General features: G+C 38.7%; 1 protein-coding gene and 1 pseudogene across 3 annotated transcripts in view; one reads left to right on the forward strand and one right to left on the reverse strand.

The window, feature by feature from the left end:
• Positions 1 to 23,121, forward strand: part of KPNA1 (karyopherin subunit alpha 1) — an 86,602-nt gene that overhangs the window by 41,108 nt on the left and 22,373 nt on the right. The window contains exons 1-6 of one of the 2 annotated variants that reach the window (XM_081086401.1): positions 10,906 to 11,028; positions 17,764 to 17,895; positions 19,410 to 19,498; positions 19,779 to 19,878; positions 20,473 to 20,636; positions 21,896 to 21,974. In XM_081086401.1, coding sequence (XP_080942527.1) covers positions 19,449 to 19,498; positions 19,779 to 19,878; positions 20,473 to 20,636; positions 21,896 to 21,974 — 393 coding nt within the window. In that variant the 5' untranslated portion in view covers positions 10,906 to 11,028; positions 17,764 to 17,895; positions 19,410 to 19,448. Of the gene's footprint in view, positions 1 to 10,905; positions 11,029 to 17,763; positions 17,896 to 19,409; positions 19,499 to 19,778; positions 19,879 to 20,472; positions 20,637 to 21,895; positions 21,975 to 23,121 lie in introns of those variants that run through there. The other variant, XM_081086400.1, reaches the window with a different exon arrangement.
• Positions 3,142 to 6,402, reverse strand: LOC308516874 (bifunctional purine biosynthesis protein ATIC-like; annotated as a pseudogene). The gene is made up of 3 exons: positions 6,023 to 6,402; positions 5,296 to 5,779; positions 3,142 to 3,623 (listed from the first exon to the last, which is right to left on the reverse strand). The product of its transcript is annotated as a bifunctional purine biosynthesis protein ATIC-like (transcript).

Here is a 23,121-nt window from a genome sequence, read left to right on the forward strand (position 1 = left end):
CAACAAAACAACGAGAAAACCCACTGTGTGGGAAAACATATTTGCCAATGTCATATCTGATAAGGGCCTAATCTCCAAAATTTATAGGGAACTCATACAACTTAACAAAAGGAAGATAAACAATCCAGTCAAAAAATGGGCAAAGGACCTAAATAGACACCTTTCGAAAGAGGACATTCAGAAAGCCAAGAGACATATGAAAACATGCTCAAAGTCACTAATCATCCGAGAGATGCAAATCAAAACAACAATGAGGTACCATCTCACACCTGTCAGACTGGCTTTCATCAACAAATCAACAAACGACAAGTGCTGGAGAGGATGTGGAGAAAAAGGAACACTTGTGCACTGCTGGTGGGAATGCAGACTGGTGCAGCCACTATGGAAGACAGTATGGAGTTTCCTTAAAAAACTGAAAATGGAACTCCCATTTGACGCTGTGATCCCACTTCTAGGAATATATCCCAAGAAACCAGAAACACCAATCAGAAAGGATATATGCACCCCTATGTTCATAGCAGCACAATTCACCATAGCTAAGATCTGGAAACAGCCTAAGTGCCCATCAGTAGATGAATGGATTAGAAAACTGTGGTACATCTACACGATGGAATACTATGCTGCTGTAAAAAGGAAGGAACTCTTACCATTTGCAACGTCATGGATGGAACTGGAGAGCATTATGCTAAGTGAAATAAGCCAGTCAATGAAGGAAAAATACCACATGATCTCACTCATTCATGGATAATAGAGACCATTATAAACTTTTGAACAATAATAGATACAGAGGCAGAGCTGCCTCAAACAGATTGCCAAACTGCAGCGGGAAGGCCGGGGAGGGTTGGGGGGCAGGAGGTAGGGGGGTAAGAGATCAACTAAAGGACTTGTATGCATGTATATAAGCATAACCAATGGACATAAGACACTGGGGGATAGGGGAGGCTAGGGGACTGTCTAGGGCGGGGGGATAAAATGGACACATATGTAATACCCTTTGTAATACTTTAAGCAATAAAACAAACAAACAAACAAACAAAAAACCCAAAAGATAAAATGGCTATAAGGAAATCTCATACATCAATAATTACGCTAAATATAAATGGTCTGAATTCACCAATAAAGTGGCAGAGAGTAGCAGACGATTAAAAACAGAACTCGACTATATGCTGCCTTCAGGAGGCACATCTATGCTGCAAAGACAAAGGTAGATTCAGAGTGAAAGGTGGAAAATGATTCTCCAAGCAAATAACATCTACAGAAAAGCAGGTGTAGCCATACTTATATCTGACAAAATAGATTTCAAGATAACAAAGGTAAAAAGAGACAAAGATGGACATTTTATAATGATAAGGAGAATACTATATCAGGAAAACATAACACTTCCTTTTTTATTGTTGTTAATCTCACCTCAGGATATTTTTCCATTGATCTTGAGAGAGAGAGTGGAGGGGGAGAGAGAGAAACACCGATGTGAGAGAGACATCGATTGGTTGCCTCACGTGCACACCTCAACTGGGGCCAGGGATCGAACCTGCAACCAAGGTAAGTGCCCTTGACCGGGGAATCAAATCCGGGACCCTTCAGTCCGCAGGCCGACTCACTACCCACTGAGAAAAACTTGCCAGGGCAACACTTCTTAATATATATGCATGCAACCAAGGAGCACCGAAATATATAAAACAGCTACTCACAGAATTAAAGGAACAAACAGATCAAAACACAGTTATACTTGGGGACCTTAACACTCCATTGATATCTCTAGACAAATCAACCAAACAGAAAATAAATACCGGCTTTACATGAAACACTAGATCAAAAGGACATGATTGACATTTATAGAACTTGTCATCCCAGAACATCAGATTATACATTCTTCTCCAGTGCACATGGAACATTTTTAAGATTAGAACATATATTGGGTCACAAAACTAGCATCAACAAATTCAAGAAGATTGAAATTATACCAAGCATATTTTCTAACCACAATGCCTTGAAATTAGAAATCAACTGTAAAAAGGAAGTAAAGAAACCCACAAATAGCCCTAGCCAGTTTGGGTCAGTGGATAAGAGAGTCAGCCTGCGGACTGAAGGGTCCCCGGTTCAATTCCAGTCAAGGACGTGTACTTCAGTTGCAGGCTTGATGCTGGCCCTGGTTGAGGTGTGTGCAAAGGCAACCAATCCTTGTGTTTTTCTCACATCCATGTTTCTCTTTCTCTTGTCTCTCCCTCTCCTTTCCACTCTCTCTTAAAATCAGTTTGGCTCAGTGGATAGAGCGTCAGCCTGTAGACCAAAGGGTCCTGAGTTCGATTCTGGTCAAGGGCACGTGCCTTAGTTGCTGACTTCTCCCTGGCCCAGGCCCTAGTCAGGGCTCTTGCAGAAGGCAACCAATCAATGTGTTTCTTTGACATCGATGTTTCTCTCTGTCTCTCCCTCTCTTTTCCACTCTCCCTAAAAATGAATGGGAAAATTTCCTTGAGTGATGATTAACAAAAAAAGAAAAAGAAACCCACAAATACATCGAGATTAAACAACATACTATTAAAAAATGAATGGGTCAAAGAAGGAAATAAAAGATGAGATCAAAAGATGTATGGAGACAAATGAGAATGACAGTATAACATACTAAAACTCTGGGATGCAGTGAAAGAAGTAAAAAGAAGAAAGTTTCTATTATTGCAGGCCTATCTCAAGAGATGAGAAATCCGAAGTAAACAACCTAATATCACATCTTTTTTTTTAAATCCTCACCCAAGGATATTTTTCCATTGATTTTTAGAGAGAGAGGGAAGGAGGAGAGAAATATCAGTGTGAGAGAAACACATCATTGGTTCCCTCCTGTATGAGCCCTGACCAGAGCTCGGGCTGGGGAAGAGCCTGCAACCGAGGTATGTGCCCTAGACTGGGATCAAACCCAGGACCCTTCGGTCTGTAGGCCGACGCTTCATTCACTGAGAAAAACTGGCTAGGGCAGGAGATACGGCGAACATCACATCTTTTTCCCCCCCAAGATTATTATTCAGATTTATTGTCTTATTTTTTCCAAAGTGTTTTCAAAGCTGCCCACATGATTTCTCACCCGCATGGTTTCTCACCAACATAAGCAAACTTAAAGCAGATGTTATGAGATTAGTGGTGAAAGAGTTACAGACTTGTGGCAGTGAGGACCATTCCCAGTTCATCGAGGGCCTCAATCACAACCTTGTCAGCAGCAGAACCGGATAGAGCAGCAATATATGCCACATCACTCCTTTTAGCTGTCCACATTATCCCTGAAAGGAAAGAAGGCATCCTAACTAACGGACACTTCACTAAGCTTGTCCACCCATTCCTTCTTCTTGGCCGTGGTCAGTAAATCAGGGACTTCTCCAAACAGCGCCTTCCACTTTACCAAATTTTCATCCTCGTTGATGGTACCATTAACATACTGATCGATGGCATTGGAGATTTCTGCTGTTCACTCTGGTTTTGAACTTTATTGAGAGCACTCATGGGTGATGCCGAAGCCACCAAAAGTTCACCATATCTCCTGCCAGGAGCATGCACTGGATCCGAGACTGCTGTTCTGCTCCAGTGGCAATCACCTGCCCATTCTTGGCGCAGCGCACTGAGTTGAACTGAGTGTACTAGGTCAGTGGTCAACAAACTGCGGCTTGCAAGCCAAATGCAGCTCTTTGGCCCCTTGAGTGTGTGGCTCTTCCACAAAATACCGACTTCTGAGCATGGGCCATGAAGCTTCAATTGCATTGTATGTGCACGCCCGCATGTGGTATTTTGTGGAAGAGCCACACTCAAGGGGCCACAGAGCCGCACGTGGCTCGCGAGCCACAGTTTGCCGACCACTGAACTAGGTGTACCGGTTAATAATGTGGATCTTTTTCAATAGATGGGCATTACACATATGTTGATATATATGCTGTTTTGTTGCATTGACAACAAGCTTTAAAACTTCATGTCAAATTTTCTGAAGGTGTTAACATCATAGATATTTTTACACTTAAAAATGTAGAATTTAGCCAAAACCGGTTTGGCTCAGTGGATAGAGCCTCGGTCTGCAGACTGAAGGGCCCCAGGTTCGATTCTGGTCAAGAGCCTGTACCTTGGCTGATAAATGTTTCTAACTCTCCATCCCTCTCCCTTCCTCTCTGTAAAAATAAAGAAAGAGAGAGAGAGAGAGAGAGAGAGAGAGAGAGAGAGAGAGAAAGTTGAATTTCGTGCCAAAAAAGCATTGCGGGAAGATTTAATTCATTATTTTGAAGAAAAGTACTGCTGAATACTTCGGGAAGCTTATGGTGAACATGCTCCATCTCAAGATACTTGTGAATGCTGGTTTAAACGCTTTAAAAGTGATGATTTCAATGTGATAGACAATATCCAGGTCAACCAAAAAAGTTTGAAGGCCAACAATTAATTACAAGCATTATTGGATGAAGATGCATGTCAAACTCAAAAACAACTTGCAGGAAGATTAAACGTTGCTCAGCAAACTATTTCTGATTGTTTACAAGCAATGGGAAAGATTTTAAAGGGAGGAAAATGGGTGCCTCATCAACTGAACGAAAGACAAATAGAAAACCGAAACGTCATCAGTAAAATGTTGCTTCAATGGCATGAAAGAAAGTCTTTTTTGCATTGAATTGTGACTGGCGATGAAAAGTGAATTTATTTTGAGAATCCCAAATGCACAAAATCATGGGTTGATCCAGGTCAACCATCAGCATTGACTGCAAGGCCAAATCGCTTCGTAAAGAAGACAATGCTCTGCGTTTGGTGGGATCAGGAAGGTGTGGTGTATTATGAGCTTCTAAAACCAGGTGAAACCGTTAATACTGTTCGCTACCGACAACAAATAATCATTTGAACCATGCTTTGATCGGGAAATGACTAGAATGTTCCAGAAAACACAGCAAAGTAATTTTGCTTCATGGTGACGCACCATCACACACTTCAAAACCAGTTAAAGACACGTTTAAAGATCTTGCCTGGGAAGTATTAACCCACCCGCCATATTCACCAGACCTTGCTCCTTCAGATTACCATTTGTTCCCATCGATGGCACACACACTTTCTGAGCAGCACTTCAAAACGAATAAGAAGTGGAAAATTGGGTCTCTTAATGATTGTCTCAAAACAAGAAAAGTTCTATTGGGACGGTATCCACAAATTATCTGAAAGATGGGGAAATGTGTAGCTAGCGATGGACATTACTTTGAATAAAGTACTTTTGATGTTTCTCTTGAAATTACTGTGTTTTCTTTGATTACCAAATCCTCTATTATTAACTGGTATATCTAGTACTTCCCAGCACTGGTGACCATGATGAGGTCTTAGAGCACAGATTCCAGCAAATCTTTTTTCTTGGTAACAACATTGCTAAATAATGACACCATTATTTCTTTTCTGACTTAAACAAAGACCAAAGAGAGTCCGAACTTCATTTATCTGGATTGTAAGATTGGTCCATCTGAAGAACACAGTAGTTCCATTTTTCTTTTTAGAAAGTATTTTCAAAGCTGCTTCTTCATATCCTTGGGGCAGTAGTACCATTAGATACCTCTGGAGATTTTGGCAGTAGGGACATCACATAGGGCATCAGATAGTGCAAAAAAGTCACCAAATGAAGACATCCTATCAGCCCCTCTTGCTCGTGCATATGAAGTTGCTATGGGTGTGAGGGTTTTATACATGTCATAGACCATGCACACTTCGGAGTTCATTAGGGGAACTCCAACAGCAGCGTTTGATGGGCTGACGTGCTTGAAAGAGGCAACAGCTGGAAGTCCTAAGGCAGTGATGGCGAACCTTTTAAGCTCGGCATGTCAGCATTTTGAAAAACCCTAACTTAACTCTGGTGCCGTGTCACATATAGAAATTTTTTGATATTTGCAACCATAGTAAAACAAAGACTTATATTTTTAATATTTATTTTATATATTTAAATGCTATTTAACAAAGAAAAATCAACCAAAAAAATGAGTTCGCATGTCACCTCTGAAACGTGTGTCATACGTTCGCCATCACTGGCCTAAGGCTTCTTTGAGTTCCTTCACCAGCTGCCAGGCATTCAAAGCATCATACAAATTTATAAATCCAGGGGCTCCATTTAGAACTGTGATGGAAAGCTTGGGCTAGAGTTTGATGAGAGTTCATTCCGTACCGCAGGACATCTGAGGTATTCCTTTGCTGTTTCCTGAAGTAATCTGAAATTTCTTCATCATATTGTGCCATGTGAGTGAAAGCCTTCAAGGCCAGCTGGTGTCTGGTCTCCAAGGAGGTGTCTTTACTGTTGGAGCTCTGCATCTCTGTGGACACGGCAGCATAGTCCTCTGGTTCACACACTACTGTCATTCAAGCATGGTTTTTAGCTGCTGAGAGGTGAAGCAGGGTTACTTCACCAATATCAATTTACTCAATAAAATAAGGATAGAAGGAAAGTACCTTAACATAATAAAGGCCATATATGATAAACCCTCAACTAATATCTTACTGAGAGGTGAAAAACTGAAAGCTTTTCTTAAGATCAGGAACAAGACAAGGATGTCCACTTTCATGATTCTTACTCAACAGTGCTGAAAGTCCTAGCCAGAGCAATAAGGCAAGAGAAAGAAATAAAAAGCATCGAAATAGGGAAGGAAGAAATAAAACTATCACTTTTTGTGGATGACATGATTCTGTATATAGAACACCCTAAAGACTCCACCAAAAAACTATTAGAAACAATAAACAAATACAGTAATTGCAGGATACTAAGTCGGTGTGCAAAAATCCATTGCCTTCCTGTATACTAACAACAAAACTTCAGAAAAAGAAATGCAAAAAATAAATCCTTTTGCAATTGCAACCAAAATAATAAAATACCTAGGAATAAACTTAACAAAGAACATGAAAAACCTATATATGGAAAATTACAAAGCATTAGTAAAAGACAACAAAATGAAAAAAATAACCTGTGTTCATGGATTAGGAAGGATCAACATCATTAAAATGGCCATATTACCCAAAGCAATAATATATATATTTAATGCAATACCCATCAAAATCCCAATGTCATTCTTTGAAGAAATAGAAGGAGAAACCATTAGGTTTTTATGGAACCATAAAAGACCCCCAAAATTGTCAAGGGCAGGGGAAAAAAAGGAGACATATAATACTCTTTGTAATACTTTAAGCAATTAAAAAAAAAAAGACCCCCATTAACCAAGGCAATCCTGAGAAAAGAAGAACAAAGCTGGAGGTATAATGCTACCTGACTTCAAATTATACTACAGAGCTATGATAATCAAAACAGCATGGTATTCACAGAGAAACAGACACACAGATCAATGGAACAGAATAGAAAGCCCAGCTATAAAATTACATGTAAATGGACAGATAATTTTCAACAAAGGGGCCAGAAACACAGAATGGAGCAAACATAGTCTTTTCAACAAATGGTGCTGGGAAAAATAGAAAGCCACATGCAAACGAATGAAACTGGATTACATTTTGTCCCTGTGTACAAAAATTAATTCAAAATGGACCAAAGACCTAAATATAAGACCTGAAATAATAAGTTACATAGAAGAAAATATAGGCACCAACTTGATGGACCTTAGTCATAGAGAACATTTTATGAACTTGACACCAAAGGCAAGGGAAGTAAAGGCAAAAATAAATGACTGGGACTATATCAAACTAAATAGCTTCTGCACAGCAAAAGAAACTGACAACAAAACAAAGAGGCAGCCAACCAGATGGGAGATGATATTTGCACACAGTGGCTCCGACAAAGGTTTAATTTCCATAATATATAAAGAACTCATAAAACTCAATACCAAACAGTCAAAAAGTGGGCAGAGGACCTGAAAATACACCTCTCCCAAAAAGACATGCAAACAGCCAATAGATGTAAGAAAAGTTGTTCAACCTCCCTGGCAATTAGGGAATACAAATCAAGACTACAATGAAATACCACCTCACACCTGTTAGTGTGGCCATTATCAACAAGACAAGTAATGACAAGTGTTGGAGAAGTTGTGGAGAAAAAAGAACCCTCATCCACTGCTGGTGGGAATGTAATTGTACAAACACTATGGAAAGCAGTCGCGATTCCTCAAAAAAAAAAAAAAAAAAGAATAGAGCTACTATAGGACCCAGCAATTTCTCTCCTGGGTATATATCTGGAAAAGTTGAAATCATGTATTTGCAAAGATATATGCACCTCTATGCTCATTGCAGCAGCATTCACAGTGAACAAGACATGGAAACAACCGAAGTGTCCTGCAATAGAGGACTAGATAAAGATGATGGGTACATATATATAATGGAATACTACTCAGCCATAAGAAAGGATGAAATAGTGCCATTTGCAATAAAATGGATGGACCTTGAGAACATTATCTTGAGTGAAATAAATCAGTCGGAAAAAGCTAGAACCACATGATTTCACTCATGTGGGATATAAAACTGAAACTCGTGAACACAGAAGTATGTTGGTTGCCAGAGGAGGGGGTGAAAAAGGGGGTCCTAATAAAGATTTGACTTTGGATGTTGAGCACATGGTGCAATATGCAGATCTTATAACATAGAAACACATACCTGAAACCCATGTATTCATGTTGACTAATGTCACTCCAATAAATTTAATTAAGAAAACAACACTATTTTGTTCCTGAATAATGTTGGACTTTTAGTTAGTTGGTCATTTTTTTCATTAGTTAGACTTCCTTGGAATAACCAGCTGAATTTATTTCTCTATTCTTTAACAACATACCTGTGACACCTAAATTATCGAGTACTTGTAAGATCTAAGATGAAGGGTTCAGGCAACTATAATAATTGGTTAGGTACCAAGTAGATTACAGAAATGGGGTTATTTTTCCAAGTGAATGGTTGCCAGTAACAAGTTAATCAAAGATAACTTTTGTCCCCCTGTTTGCTTTTGCCTTACCATAAGGCTGTAGGGTTAAGACATTTTTGTAAATGACAACTTTGTCCCCAGTTTCCTTACCGTCCAGAGTCTTGTAGATAGTTCATAAAACTTGATACTTTGTCTTGATATTTTCTCTCCTTTCCTCCCACTCCATCTTTCTCCCTCTTTTACTCTCTTTGTTGCGGTGATGCGTTTCTTCCAGAGGAAAAACAAGAAATCCAGAAAAGGTAGAGTACTTCAGTGCCCCTTCAGTTTTTCTTCTCCAGTTTGATATTTACTAATCCCCAAGTTCATTTGAATTAAGATTCTGTTTTGCTAGCTGCCTCCTGGATTATAATTCTGGTCCCCATCTAAGGCCAGGATCACCATCACCTGAAGTTCCCAGGTTCACCTAGAAAGCAAGGAAAGAGAGACCTGTCAGAAAAAAAGGAAATCCAGACAACCAACACTGCAGAGAACAGAGCCTGAGCCCCTAAGCTATCTGCCAAGAGTACCAGAGGAACCCAATGAAGATTCTTACTGCAGTTTGTCATTTGAAAAGCTTTGTAGGAAGAGGGAGGTAGGGAAAATTATTTTGTTCATGTGAAAATATGTTTCTATCCTGTCTCTGACAATGAGAGTAGTTCCGAGTGCTGAATTTTCTCCTCGATCTAGCAGTTCTTAATAGGGGATTGCAGAGGTCCAGTTTCTTAATGCACTAAAGATAAATGGTATAACCTAGGCCTAAAATGAAAAGTCAGAGAAATGGGTACTTCCCCATCTCTACATTCTCCAGTATTCTCTCAGACAGTGCCCTCTCCTGGCTAGCCTGTGTAAATTTCACATCATTTTTTATTCTGTAATCCTAGAATTTGTATCCTTAAAACATCTGAAGATGAATGCCTTCAGAAATCTCTAATTTGCTTCTATCTAAATTCTCAGATTCCACCCCTTGCATAAACTAATAATTAGGCTGAAAGATTGAGAAATTATTTCTCTGAAAGTGACCATCTGATGATTTTAACCTTAGATATCCAAAGACTCTGAGAAATAATCAACCTATTTATTATCTAAAGGTCATTCCCAGCTTTTCTTCTGTGTACATTTAAGCACAACATGGTGTTCTTTCTCCAGTGTGACTAATGGGTAATCTTGACCTCTCTCCCCCTGAAAGCAGGAGGAGCAAGTATATTGAGGGAGACCTTAGGGCCAAGAGGCTTTGTGCTCAAATAATTAGATGTGCTCTGGTAAACTTGGAGGGCACTCCTTCGTCTGTCTTCTTGGATACTCCTACCTGCTTGCTAGAAAGTTGGATAGTGTGTCTTTGGAATGGGGCTTTTGCCATTTCACTTCCAGGAAGAGAATAACATAGTGATAATAGCTAAACTCAATAATAAATCCTGTGGACAAATTTCATTCATTCATTCCGTAGATAAAGGACTGAATCCTAGTAAAGCGTCTCTTCACTTCCTTTCTGGCTTTCCTTATCCGGAAATCAGTGAGGTGTCTCAAACTAGGGAGATAAAAACTCCTGCTTTGGGCAGTGCTATTCAGATACTCTCTTACCCTCAAACAAGATGAACATGGGTGGAATCTAGAATTTAGAAAGCAGACAATACCATTGGCTAAAGGCATCCAGAGTCCAGGCCCAGCATCTGTGTATTGTCCTTTGCAATGCTAAGAGGTTACATTCTCAAACTTTATAGACGCTTATAAAAATTTTTAGAAATTAGTAAATTGCCTCCTAGCTCCCATCATTAGACACATACTCTCCTTAAGGTCATAAATTTGAAAAAGAAAAACGGTTTAGTTTTTCCATTTCCTGCCTCTCATCCCTTCTAAAGCTTAATATGAGTAAACTGCAGTAAACCTTCATCCTCCTACTTCTTTTCCCATCTTCATTGATTCCTCTTCCTTTCTTCAAAGGTTGCTCAGATGACTCAGGCACTGTTCTCCACAGAGTTTTATATCTGGGTTTATTTTTCTGATGTGAGCCTTTCTTTTCACTTGCTCTCCAGGTGAGCCTGGCATTTGCTAGGAACCAGAGTGGACCCAGCAAAGTGGCCAGCAACAGAGTCCTGATCCAAATGGAGAAAGGGAACCAGGCGTACCTCAACCTGGAGTGGGAAACTTGATAGGAGGTCAGAAGTATTTCAGCTTTGGATTTTCATTTTCCTTATTTAAGGAACTGAGCACCAGAAGGTAGAGACTCAGGGAAGAGAGAAAATATCAAATCTTCAGTGTACCCTTCAGATTTCAGCTGTAGCCTTATTTATCAAGTTCTGGATAGTGAAAAATAATGGAATTACAACTTATAAGCAATTACAGCTGCATGACAGGTTGTTTCCTTGTATGGTGCCATTCTTGTAGCACTAAGAATATAGTAGTTTACAACTACAAACAGGAAGTAAAGATGATAGCTATTTTGGCTACCATTTATTACTTTAGGTAGTACTATTTCTTAGATATTTTTTTCATTTCATGTTACTGATTTGTTTTTGAATCACATGGTTACTTAAATTAATTTTCCTTGCCATTTCTATCATAACTTTATGCCATTGTGCTGTGAACTCTGGGCTTTCCCATTTTGCAACTGTCATTCATGTTAAATTCTAATCAGGGACCCAACGCCAAAACATTAACCTAAAAAGTGATTGCAGAATCCAGTGAAAGAGAAGTTTATCACACACATAATATGTGTGTATAGCTAATTGCACAAATATAGCTTAATGAGTTTTTATGAGGTAAACTTTAATCAGCACCTAGTGTGGTGTGTACGTTTGTATGTTTTAATACTTTATTAATGCATGAATATGATACAGTTTTCGGTGGCTTTCTGGTTATTAATTATTTGTCTTTTTTTGTCCTAGTAGTGGCAGAACTGATTTCTGATTTTCATTCTTATCAGAGAAACGTTGAATCTTTGTACTCAGAGGTTGTCATTATGTTCTTCTTCTTAGTAATAAACATGACTCTGGTACATTCTTCTTTTGCTGAGAAGTCCTAATTTCTAATTTCCATCTATTCATGTTTAGGCTATTTTTCACTTACTCCATATTTTCTTTCTTTCTTTCTTTTTTTTTTAATTAAATCTTTATTGTTCAGATTATTACATTTGTTCCTCATTTTTCCCCCCATAACTCCCCTCCTCCCAGTTCCCGCCCCACCCTCCGCCCTCACTCCCCACCCACTGTCCTCATCCATAGGTGCACGATTTTTGTCCAGTCTCTTCCCGCATCTCCCACACCCCTTCCCCCCCACCCCCCACCCCCCAAGAATAGTCAGTCCATTCTCTTTCTATGTCCCTGATTCTATTATAATCACCAGTTCATTCTGTTCATCAGATTATTTATTCACTTGATTCTTAGATTCACTTGTTGATAGATGCATATTTGTTGTTCATAATTTGTATCTTTACCTTTTTCTTCCTCTTCCTCTTCTTAAAGGATACCTTTCAGCATTTCATATAATCCTGGTTTGGTGGTGATGAACTCCTTTAGCTTTTCCTTATCTGTGAAGCTCTTTATCTGACCTTCAATTCTGAATGATAGCTTTGCTGGATAAAGTAATCTTGGTTGTAGGTTCTTGGTATTCATCACTTTGAATATTTCTTGCCACTCCCTTCTGGCCTGCAAAGTTTCTGTTGAGAAATCAGCTGACAGTCGTATGGGTATTCCCTTGTAGGTAACTGAGTTTCTTTCTCTTGCTGTTTTTAAGATTCTCTCTTTATCTTTTGCTCTTGGCATTTTAATTATGATGTGTCTTGGTGTGGTCCTCTTTGGATTCCTTTTGTTTGGGGTTCTCCGCGCTTCTTGGACCTGTAAGTCCATTTCTTTCACCAGGTGGGGGAAGTTTTCTGTCATTATTTCTTCAAATAGGTTTTCAGTATCTTGCTCTCTCTCATCTTTTGGCACCCCTATAATTCTGATGTTGGTACGCTTGAAGCTGTCCCAGAGGCTCCTTACACTATGCTCGCATTTTTGGATTCTTTTTTCATTCCGCCCCTCCGGTTGGGTGTTTTATGCTTCCTCGCATTTCAAATCATTGACTTGATTCTTGCGCTCCTCTGGTCTGCTGTCGGGAGTCTGTATAATATTCGTTATTTTAGTCCGTGTATGCTTAATTTCTAGTTGGTTCCCCATCATAACATCATTAGTTTTCTTATAGATCTCATTAAGTTTATCGGCGGCTTCTAAACAGTTCTTGAGAGACCTTAAAAGTGTGGTTCTGAACTCTATATCTCCCATTGACAATTTTGTCCTGTTTCTTTGTCTCCACATTTTTTATGCTTTCTTGGTGCACCCCCTAGTGGTCTTTGTGCGCAGTCTTGTAGTTAAGCCTTGATTGTTGTAGCTAATACCAGGGAGGGTTTGACCTCCAGGCCAAGTGGCTGTGAGAATCAGCTGTGTCTGCAGTGAGAGAACTGTCCTCTAGGGAGGTGCTAATCTAGCCTTTGCCTGAGGCTATCCGGCAAATGCCTCTGTGCAGGGCTTGGGCGGGGCGGGTCGCACAGGATCAACAGGGTGGGCCGGAGAGAGCAGTTATGGCGGCTCTCAGTCCTGTCCCCAGGGGCTCTGCCTCTCTGAGTCCCAGCAACCACTGCAAACCTCAGAGAGAAAGCTGCACTCGCTCTGACCGAAGCCAGACAGTCCCACTTCTCCCGTTTGAGTCTGGGTCCCTAAAGACTCGCCCGTATCTGGAGCTCAGAGTCTGCGACTCCCTCCCAATTGAAAACGCCAACCGCGCCCTCCGATGCCAGCCCGCTCTGCGCACTCCGCACCTCAGAATTTGACTTCAGCACTGTGCCTCCTCTGAGTGTCCTTATGCGTTTCTCTTTCCTCCTAGTTGTAGGACTTCCACTCAGCCAGCGTTCCTGTGGGTTCTGGGTGATGTCCGTTCTGTCTTTTAGTTTCACTTTTGAAGTAGTTGTTCAAGGCAGCAAACTCTGGCGTTAACCTATGCCGCCATCTTGGTTCCTACTCCATATTTTCTTAATCATTGTCACTCTTTCATTTTGTTTCTCTAGTTTATTCACTTACGTAGCATCTGGAATTCTCTCTCATTTTCTGTGAGACCTTTGGTCATCAGACAAATAGCAGTTTGGACTCTGGCAGCAATTATTATTTTAATTTCTTCTCATTGATACCTCTTTAATATATTCTTTGTCTACTCAGATTATTGTTACCACTTCTTTTGCAATAAAATCACACCACAGTCTTTTCACTTAGATATTAATTGTTTTGTATGCTGATCTTACTCATTATTTACAGATTGCTTTGCCTCACTGTTTTCATTTCTTTGATGTGGTCTCTCCATAAATGACAACTCTGTTGAACTTTGAGCCTGCCTTTTAGTAGGAAAGTTTGCTTTCGTATTCACATCATACATGTCTGTTTTACTAATTAATTTTTGTAGTAAGCAAAAGAAACTACATTTTAGGTGAACTGTATTTTCATTTTAGTATCCATAAACAATCTGACATATTATTTGACATTTCTGGCCCTAGATACCAAAACCATAATTGAAATATTCCTGTCAGTGTTACAGGTATAATTCAGAGAGAAAACTGAAAGGAAGCCAGAGAGGCTAGCTACAAGTGTATTAGAATAGGAGACTAAAATCTAGTTCTCTTTGGCTGTGTAACATTACTCAAGTCATTAGTTAGATTGTTGGATCTTTTTCCAATAATTTCCTTATTCATAAACTAGAAGGGCCAGACTTCTCTGGGTTGCTGTGAGAAACATCTGAGAGTATGTGATTAATGCTTTGAAAATATAAAGTGCTCTATAAATGTAAAGTTTCAATTCAGACAGATTTGGGCTTGAGCATTAGTTTCAGTAGTGATTTAATTATAGGGGGTTATTTGATGTGTTTGGTTTTTTAAATCCTCACTTGATTTTTTTAAAGAAATATATTGTTACTGGTTTCAGAGAGGAAGGAAAAGGGAGAGAGAGATAGAAACATCAATGATGAGAGAGAGTCATTGATCGGCTGCCTCCTGCAAACCCCACACCGGGAATCAAGCCTGCAACCTGGGCATGTGCCCTGACTGGGAATCGAACTGTGATCTTCTGGTTCATAGGTTGATGCTCAACCACTGAGCCATGCCTGCTGGGCCCGGGGATATTTTTATTTATTTTTTAGAGAGAGAAAAGAAACATCGATATATGAGAGAAACATCAATTGGTTCCCTCTCATAAGTGCCCAGACTGGGGATTGAGCCTGCAACCTTTTTGGTGTATAGGACTTAGCCAACTGAGCCACCTGACTGGCTGGGCTGATGGGTTTTGTGATGATTCAGTGCTTAAAAGTCTGTTGAACTTCTCTCATAATAAAAAGTTAACAGACAGCCCTGACCGGTTTGTCTCAGTGGATAGAACAAGGGTCCTCAAACTACAGCCCGTGGGCCACATGTGGCCCGCCGAAAACATTTATCTGGCCCGCTGGGTGTTTTTGCCGCCGCTGCCTGTTGCTGAATTTGTTCATAGTTTTTTTTTAAACTATAGTCCGGCCCTCCAACAGTCTGAGGGACAGTGAACTGGTCCCCTGTTTAAAAAGTTTGAGGACCCCTGGGATAGAGCGTTGGCCTGCGGACTCAAGTGTCCCAGGTTCGATTCCGTTTAAGGGCATGTGCCTTCGTTGTGGGCACATCCCCAGTAGAGTGTGTGCAGGAGGCAGCTGATCGGTGTTTCTCTCTCATCTCATCGATGTTTCTAACTCTCTATCTCTCTCCCTTCCTCTCTGTGAAAAATCAATAAAATATATTTTTTAAAAAAGTTGCCAGAAAGGGTGTTCCCAGTCCGGTACCCATTGCTGTTGTATTATCAGTGTTCACTGTAGCTAGCAAGCCACTTTATCTCACTTGTGGATGTCACATTTATAGGTTTCTTTGAACGTCCTCTTCTTTAAATATCTTCTCCTATGAATTTCCTATCATTCATATGTGGTTTTGAACTGTGCTAACTAGATTTCTTCCATCTTCTCTCACCCCTTATGATTTATGTGGGGGTTTTTTTATATGACAACTGCCTTTCAGTCTACCCCAAAGCTTAGAAGAGTCATAGCTCCTTTTTTAAAGTTGATCTTTTTTTAAAATATATTTTTATTGATTTCAGAGAGGAAGGGAGAGGGCGAGAGAAATAGAAACATCAATGATCGGCTGCCTCCTCCATGCCCCAAACTGGGAATCAAGCCCACAAATCTGGGCATGTGCCCTTGATGGGAATCGAACCAAGAACCCTTCAGTCCACAGGTCAGGGCTCTATCCACTGAGCCAAACCGGCTAGGGCTTTAATTGATCTTTCATTCAAGGGGCATACCACTGAATTTTTTTCTGCATATGAGCTTTGTTAAAGGATGATTTAAAGACAAAACAGGAGAAGGAATCAAAAACTAAGAACTCAACTATAATAGAACTATAAGAGTTCATTTTTGGATTTTAATAGCTAATTCCTGAATTTCTTTATAATAGGCTCTAGTCAAGTTATTATAGGAGGGGTGAGATTAGTAATATGCAGTTACTTTCATTGACCATAATTTTCTTAAGAATCTCTGTTTAGAAGGGCAGAGGGAGGGGGGAGGAAGGAATGAGGGGGAGGGGGTGGTGCCAGGCTGCAAAAAAGAAAAAAAGCAAAAAAAAAAAAGAGAGAGAGAGAGAATCTCTGTTTACCAGTTTATTAACCTTTAAGAATGTTATTTAAAAAAAAAAATATATATATATATATATATATATTTTATTGATTTCAGAGAAGGGAGAAGGAGAGAGAGATAGAAATGTCAATGAGAGAGAATCATTGATTGGCTGCCTCCTGCATGCCCCCTCCTAGGGATCAAGCCTACAACCTGGACATGTGCCCTCGACCGGAACCGAATCCGGGACCCTTTAGTCCATAGGCTGGTGCTCTATCCCCTGAGCCAAACCGGCTAGGGCTAAGAATGTTCTTTTTAATCTTACCTCTGTGCCTTCATGTGGAGCCTTCTCATTTATTGGAAGCTCTTATGCTCTGAAGTACCCATTTCTATTAATTATATGCCTGTTAACTTATTTTGGCCTACTTATCATTTAAAGCAGCGGTTGCCAACCGGTGGTCTGCAGACCACTGGTGGTCCATGAGGTCCGAAAGATTGGTGACCGCTGGTTTAAGGAAACCTTTGGAGCAGCAGTCGCCAACTGGTGGCCCCATGGACCACTGGTAGTCGTGAGGTCTAAAAGATTGGCAACCGCAGATTTAAAACATCTTTTGCCTTTTTCACTCTACCTGTATTTTATACATTTTACATTAACATCCTCTCCCCATTTCACTTTTCCTGTCCTATGGAAATTATTTAATTAGTTTTTATTAGATAATTTATATGGTTTGAGGCCAAAAGGTACAGGTTTTACAGTGAGAAGTATTTTTTCTTCCCATCTTTGTTCCCTAATCACCCTGACCCCTCGGTGTAGATAACAAGTATTTACAGTTACTGGTGACTCCAGAGATACTGTGTACAATAAGTAAATTAATGCATACATTCCCTCTTAACCCTTTTAGAAAATATATTATGGTATCATGTTCATGTATGCTGTTTTTCATTTTTTTAAAATTCATAATTTGGGAGATCATTCCATGTCAGCATATGAAGCACTCCCTCATTTTTTTATGGTCTCTTGTCAGCTCTGCCTTGATCTGAAATTTTAGACACCTGAATAGTCTTCTGGGCTGCTGAGGTATTTCTTCTGGGAATTCTTCTTTTTAAAATTAATATAGTATTTACCTGATAGGTTATATACAAATAATCTCGGGTTTTTTTTCTTCATGTATAGAAAACCTAATTGTTATAATTAAACATGCTATTAAAATCTTAATAATATAATGAAATTATTTTTATCTTTATAGTTTGAATCAGCTTGGGTATTGACAAATATTGCTTCAGGAAATTCTCATCAGACCCGGATTGTAATTCAGGCAGGAGCTGTGCCTATCTTCATAGAGTTGCTCAGCTCAGAGTTTGAAGATGTCCAGGAGCAGGTAAAAAAAATGAAACAGATAAAGAGAAGTAGGTGAAAGAATACAATTTTCTTATATTTAGGGCCTCAGTTTTACCACTTGGCCATGACAGTCTATGGTTCATTACAGGGAACATTCTAGAAATCTAAATTTACCAAAATAAAAAATTTCATAGTGAATATAGGTAGAATTTCTCCTAGAAACAAAACCATTTTCCTTCTAATCCTGAACTTCTTTCATCCATACACACACACACACACACACACACACACACACACACTTTTTAGATCACTTATTGAACTTTTTTTTATAGGAATCTAGTGTTGATTGAAATAACAGGTCTTTGCCATTTTTGTGCACAAAAGACCTCGGAAATGTATTTTTTTATTACTGCCAACTTTATCAAATTCATAAATATAAAAAACTAAATGAGAATGATTTTCTTCTACAGTTTTATTGAGGTATAATTGACTTACAATAAACTGCATATATTTAAATACGTTTTGAAATATATATATATGTGTGTGTATATATATGTATATATATATCCATGAAACCATTATGAAAATCAAGAAAGTTGATATATCCATCACCTGTCCAAAAGTTTTCTGTATTTTGGTTGTTCTTAAATTTTGGCTTACTGTTTTCTTTTGCAAGCAAGTTTATTTTTTTATTTTTTTATTTTTTTAAATATATTTTATTGATTTTTTACAGAGAGGAAGGGAGAGAGATAGATAGCTAGAAACATCGATGAGAGAGAAACATCGACCAGCTGCCTCCTGCACATCCCCCAGCGGGGATGTGCCTGCAACCCAGGCACACGCCCTTGACCGGAATCGAACCCAGGACCTCTCAGTCCGCAGGCCGACGCTCTATCCACTGAGCCAAACCGGTTTCGGCTGCAAGCAAGTTTAAAATACATTTTTAACCAGCTGAGTAAGCCATAGACATCACTGCTCTATACCAAGAGCTGTGTGGAATGTTACTTAAGGGTGGGTTCCGGAAAGGTAAAGAATACATGTAAGAACTGTTTCCTTTCTTTACAAAGTTTACCACCTTGAGTGTTCACATGCACACTTTCATAATATTACTAGAAGCCCGTTGCACGAAGATTCGTGCAATAGGCCTTCCTTCCCCTGGCTGCCGGCACTGGTTTTCCTCCGGCACCCGGGACCCAGGCTGCAGCGGAGAAGCCAAGCCTCTTCAGTCTTCACTCTGACCGGAGCCTTAAGTCTTCGCTCTGTGCCTGTGTATGCAAATTAACCGTCATCTTTGTTGGGTTAATTTGCATAGTTGCTCTGATAGGCTGGTGGGTGTAGTAGAGTGACACCAATTTGCATGTTTCTCTTTTATTAGTGTAGATTGATCTTGTTTCCCCAATCCCACAACTATTTCATCTGACTCCTTGATGTATAATATATGTAGATTAACTACAGTATAATTTTGTAGAGTTACTGTGATTTGTTGACTTTTAAAAAAAGAATTATAAGAGAATAAAAATATACAACCTGTCATTAATGAATGATTTTTCACAGGCAGTCTGGGCTCTTGGCAACATTGCTGGAGATAGTACCATGTGCAGGGACTATGTTTTAGACTGCAACATTCTTCCCCCTCTTTTGCAGTAAGTTTCTTTTTCTTTAAGTAATAAAAATATCGGATCTTCTCCAGAATGCTAATTCATCTTTGGAAATCATTTTGGATTTTTCTGTGATTTTTGTTGTTGTTATAGACATTTACTGACTTATTCAGATAATTTCTTCAGGTATCTGAAGATTCTGAATTCTGAATTATTTGGTTAGAATTAAGCTATAGTTCTGGAGAAAATGGTTTAGTATTTATATTATGCCATCACAGAATTAATATTCATTATATTGTTTACCATTGTGCCATCATACTTGTAGGTTATTTTCAAAGCAAAACCGCCTGACTATGACCCGGAATGCTGTGTGGGCTTTATCTAATCTCTGTAGAGGGAAAAGTCCACCTCCAGAATTTGCAAAGGTAAGGATTATACTTGTGGGAAATTGGCAGAAAAATTACAATTAAAAGAGTGAGCAACCAATATTAATATGAAAGGAAAGAAATAATAAAATTCTAACACTATAAGTTTTATCAAAAAAGTATCTGTTTCTAGAGAAATGGTTTTTTTTGGTTTATTTTTGTTTTAATTTGGGATAAATTTTCACTGCCTGTAAAAAGCTCTGAATTAATCCTTAAACCTAGCATTTTTTGTTCATAACAAAGTATCTAAAATACAGAATTTCCTATCTTAACACTTATGGAAGTTCCTTTACCTCTTTGGTCTGCAATGAGTGTGTTTTGACAAGGAATCTCTCAGAATTGGTGTATATTAAGCTTTGCTCTCTGAAATTATTTTCCTTGGGCTCTCACTGCCTCATTAAAGTAAACTACAAGGCCACCGACAGCTTTCCAAAGATGGACATGCCACTTGACCACTTGCTACTCCATCTCTAGAAGTACTGCTAGTCACTCCAGAAGTCAACAAGTGTGTGTCTGGTTGCTTTCTGGAGTTTCTCACCTCACTTCTTGGTTTTATTCTGTGAATTTTATAATCATACCATCCTCCCTTTGCAGGTTTCCCCCTGTCTGAATGTGCTTTCCTGGTTGCTATTTGTCAGTGACACTGATGTACTGGCTGATGCCTGCTGGGCCCTCTCGTATCTATCTGATGGACCTAATGATAAAATTCAAGCAGTTATTGATGCAGGGGTGTGTAGAAGACTTGTGGAGTTGCTGATGTAAGTTATATTGAAGAAAGTGTATATGCTTTTTTTTGTCCCAATATTAATTGCTGAACTCAAATATTCATTATATTGACTTATTGTGCTTTGGGCTTCTGTCTTTTGTAATTGTTTATATTGATGTCGAGTTTGTTTGTTTGTTTGTTTGTTTTGAGACTTATGAAGAACCTCTCACTTTTCTGCTGTTAGCATTCCTTCAGGAACATTTAGTAAACTGATGTATGTAATTTCAGCTCATGTTCACTGGATAGTGAAAGGCAAATTGCCACTAAAAATAATCATTCCTTATCTTTCTGTCTGCTTTAGAGCTTATTCTAGACTGGTGTCATCCTTTGAATTTTAATTTGCTAAATTTCTTTGTGATGCCTTTGATTTATGGAGTGGAAGATTTACTGACAACATAAATAAAGACTGTATTACTCAAATTTTTAGATAATAAAGAAAAAAGTTAGAGTGATAAAATAATGGGGAAATAATATACAATTATAAGCCGCATGAAATTTTAATTCAAGTAAGTACAAAGTCGATGCAAGGAGACACTGCTCCAAACATGACACGTGAAATGAATTAGATGAGTGTAATGTACACAGTGCCAAACTCTGGGATTATAGCTGGTTGCAGAGTGGGTGCAGATCACCAGCAAAATGCTATTGTGAATTAAAAGCAATCTGATGCTCCAGGGGTCAGAAGTACAGCATTTAAAATCTGGGAAGTAATCTATTGTACTCTTTAGTCATTAGATTACATATATATATATCTTAACCATTTCTTTTTAATCATCCAATCTTAAATGTGAAGGAACTGTCATAGTTTTGCGAAGAGTGATCAATCTTATTAAAAGGGAGAAAAAATAGGATATTGAAGGAAAATTAAAGGATATTAATTTACTTAGCCTGAAATAAAGATTTAATATTTGTTTTCAAATAAAACGGTTGTGTGGAAGGGTATGTCAGGAGTGGTGTAGAGAGGAAATGAAGACTATCACAAACAATGAGAGAGAAAACTTCGATTCCCAGTGATGGGATACCTGGGAAATATTATTAGGAGAGATTTGTAGTTTCTTATCCAAAAATACTAAATAAACGGAGAGTCAGCTTTTCTAGGGGACAGCAAACATTCTGTCATCATGATAGTGTTCCCTTAATAACCACCATCAGTACCTTTCTATCACATGTTACTTAGTTTGTATTTCAGCCCTAAGGAAAAGAAACTAAGGATAGAATTGTTAGAAATAACATTTCTTTTTATGGTTGCAGGCATAATGATTACAAAGTGGTTTCTCCTGCTTTGCGGGCCGTGGGAAACATTGTCACAGGGGATGATATTCAGACACAGGTATGAATATGTGACAACTGTTTTTTTTTTCTTCAAAAATAGTACATAGAACTCCATGATTAAGTTTGTATTATACTATTAAATTCCATATTATTGGAGAAATTAATACTTTTTTTCATTAATGTTTGTTAAAAATTAGGCAAGTAAAACAAACAAAAAATTAGGCAACTACTTTCACTACCTTGGTTATCTCTGTTTTCACGTGGTACTTGTAGAAATTTTGGGTTTTCCTGTGATGTAACTTAACCTTTGGTCAGGCAGGTTTCTTTCCCACTGCTTCTACTTGAAATGGTTCTTGTGAGCATATGAAGCTTTCAGTAGCATCTTTTCTCTATCTCTGTCATCTTTATGTCTACATCTCTGATAATTTTCTTCTTTGTATATGGTCAATAAGTCTCCTGTGTCAGGAGGATTCTTCCCTCCTAGCACCTCATGTTACTCCATTCAACTTCTATATCCAGATCCATTACTCACAGTGGATTGGCTAGCCATTTTCCTTCTTGATCTCTCAGGTACATTGGCACATTGCTGTCATCTTTAAATTATCTTTTTAAGCTGTTGCGGTGTTGAAGTATTTTGGTCTCCTGCCTCATTGATTATTTCCCTTTAGTGAGTTCTTTTTTCTGTTTCTTCTTTTTTGTGGGAATTCTCCAGGAGATAATCCTTCAGCCTCATTCACTGATCTTTTTATAAATTCAGCCATCACTTTGAGGATTAGGTTTTAGCCTTACCTTGCTTTTTCTTAACCACCATTTACTTTCAACAGACATTTAATGTCTTTACTTTTCTAATCTTTAAAATTAAGGAAGATTGAGTTTGTTCTCAGAGGTATCTTCAAACTCTCATATGTTCTTTAAATTTATTCTATCCACTAAGGAACTCATTGTTTTCCCTTATATATTTGGGCCTCTGCTTATTTATGTTCCCCGTTTGAGTGAATGGCACCGACAGTTACCTGAGGCAAAAACCTGAACATCAGTTTGATTCTTCTTCCCTACTCTCATCATTCCCTAACTCTGTTATTCCATCTCTACTTATCTCTTGTAATGCTTAGTTCAGACATTTATTGTACCATTCCCATATTACCCAGAAGAATGCTTGTAAAACACAAATTTGATCATGTGTCTTTTACTTACAATCTTTTTAT

This window comes from Myotis nattereri (genome assembly GCF_964212035.1).
Source record: "Myotis nattereri genome assembly, chromosome: 3".
Lineage (NCBI taxonomy): Eukaryota > Metazoa > Chordata > Mammalia > Chiroptera > Vespertilionidae > Myotis > Myotis nattereri.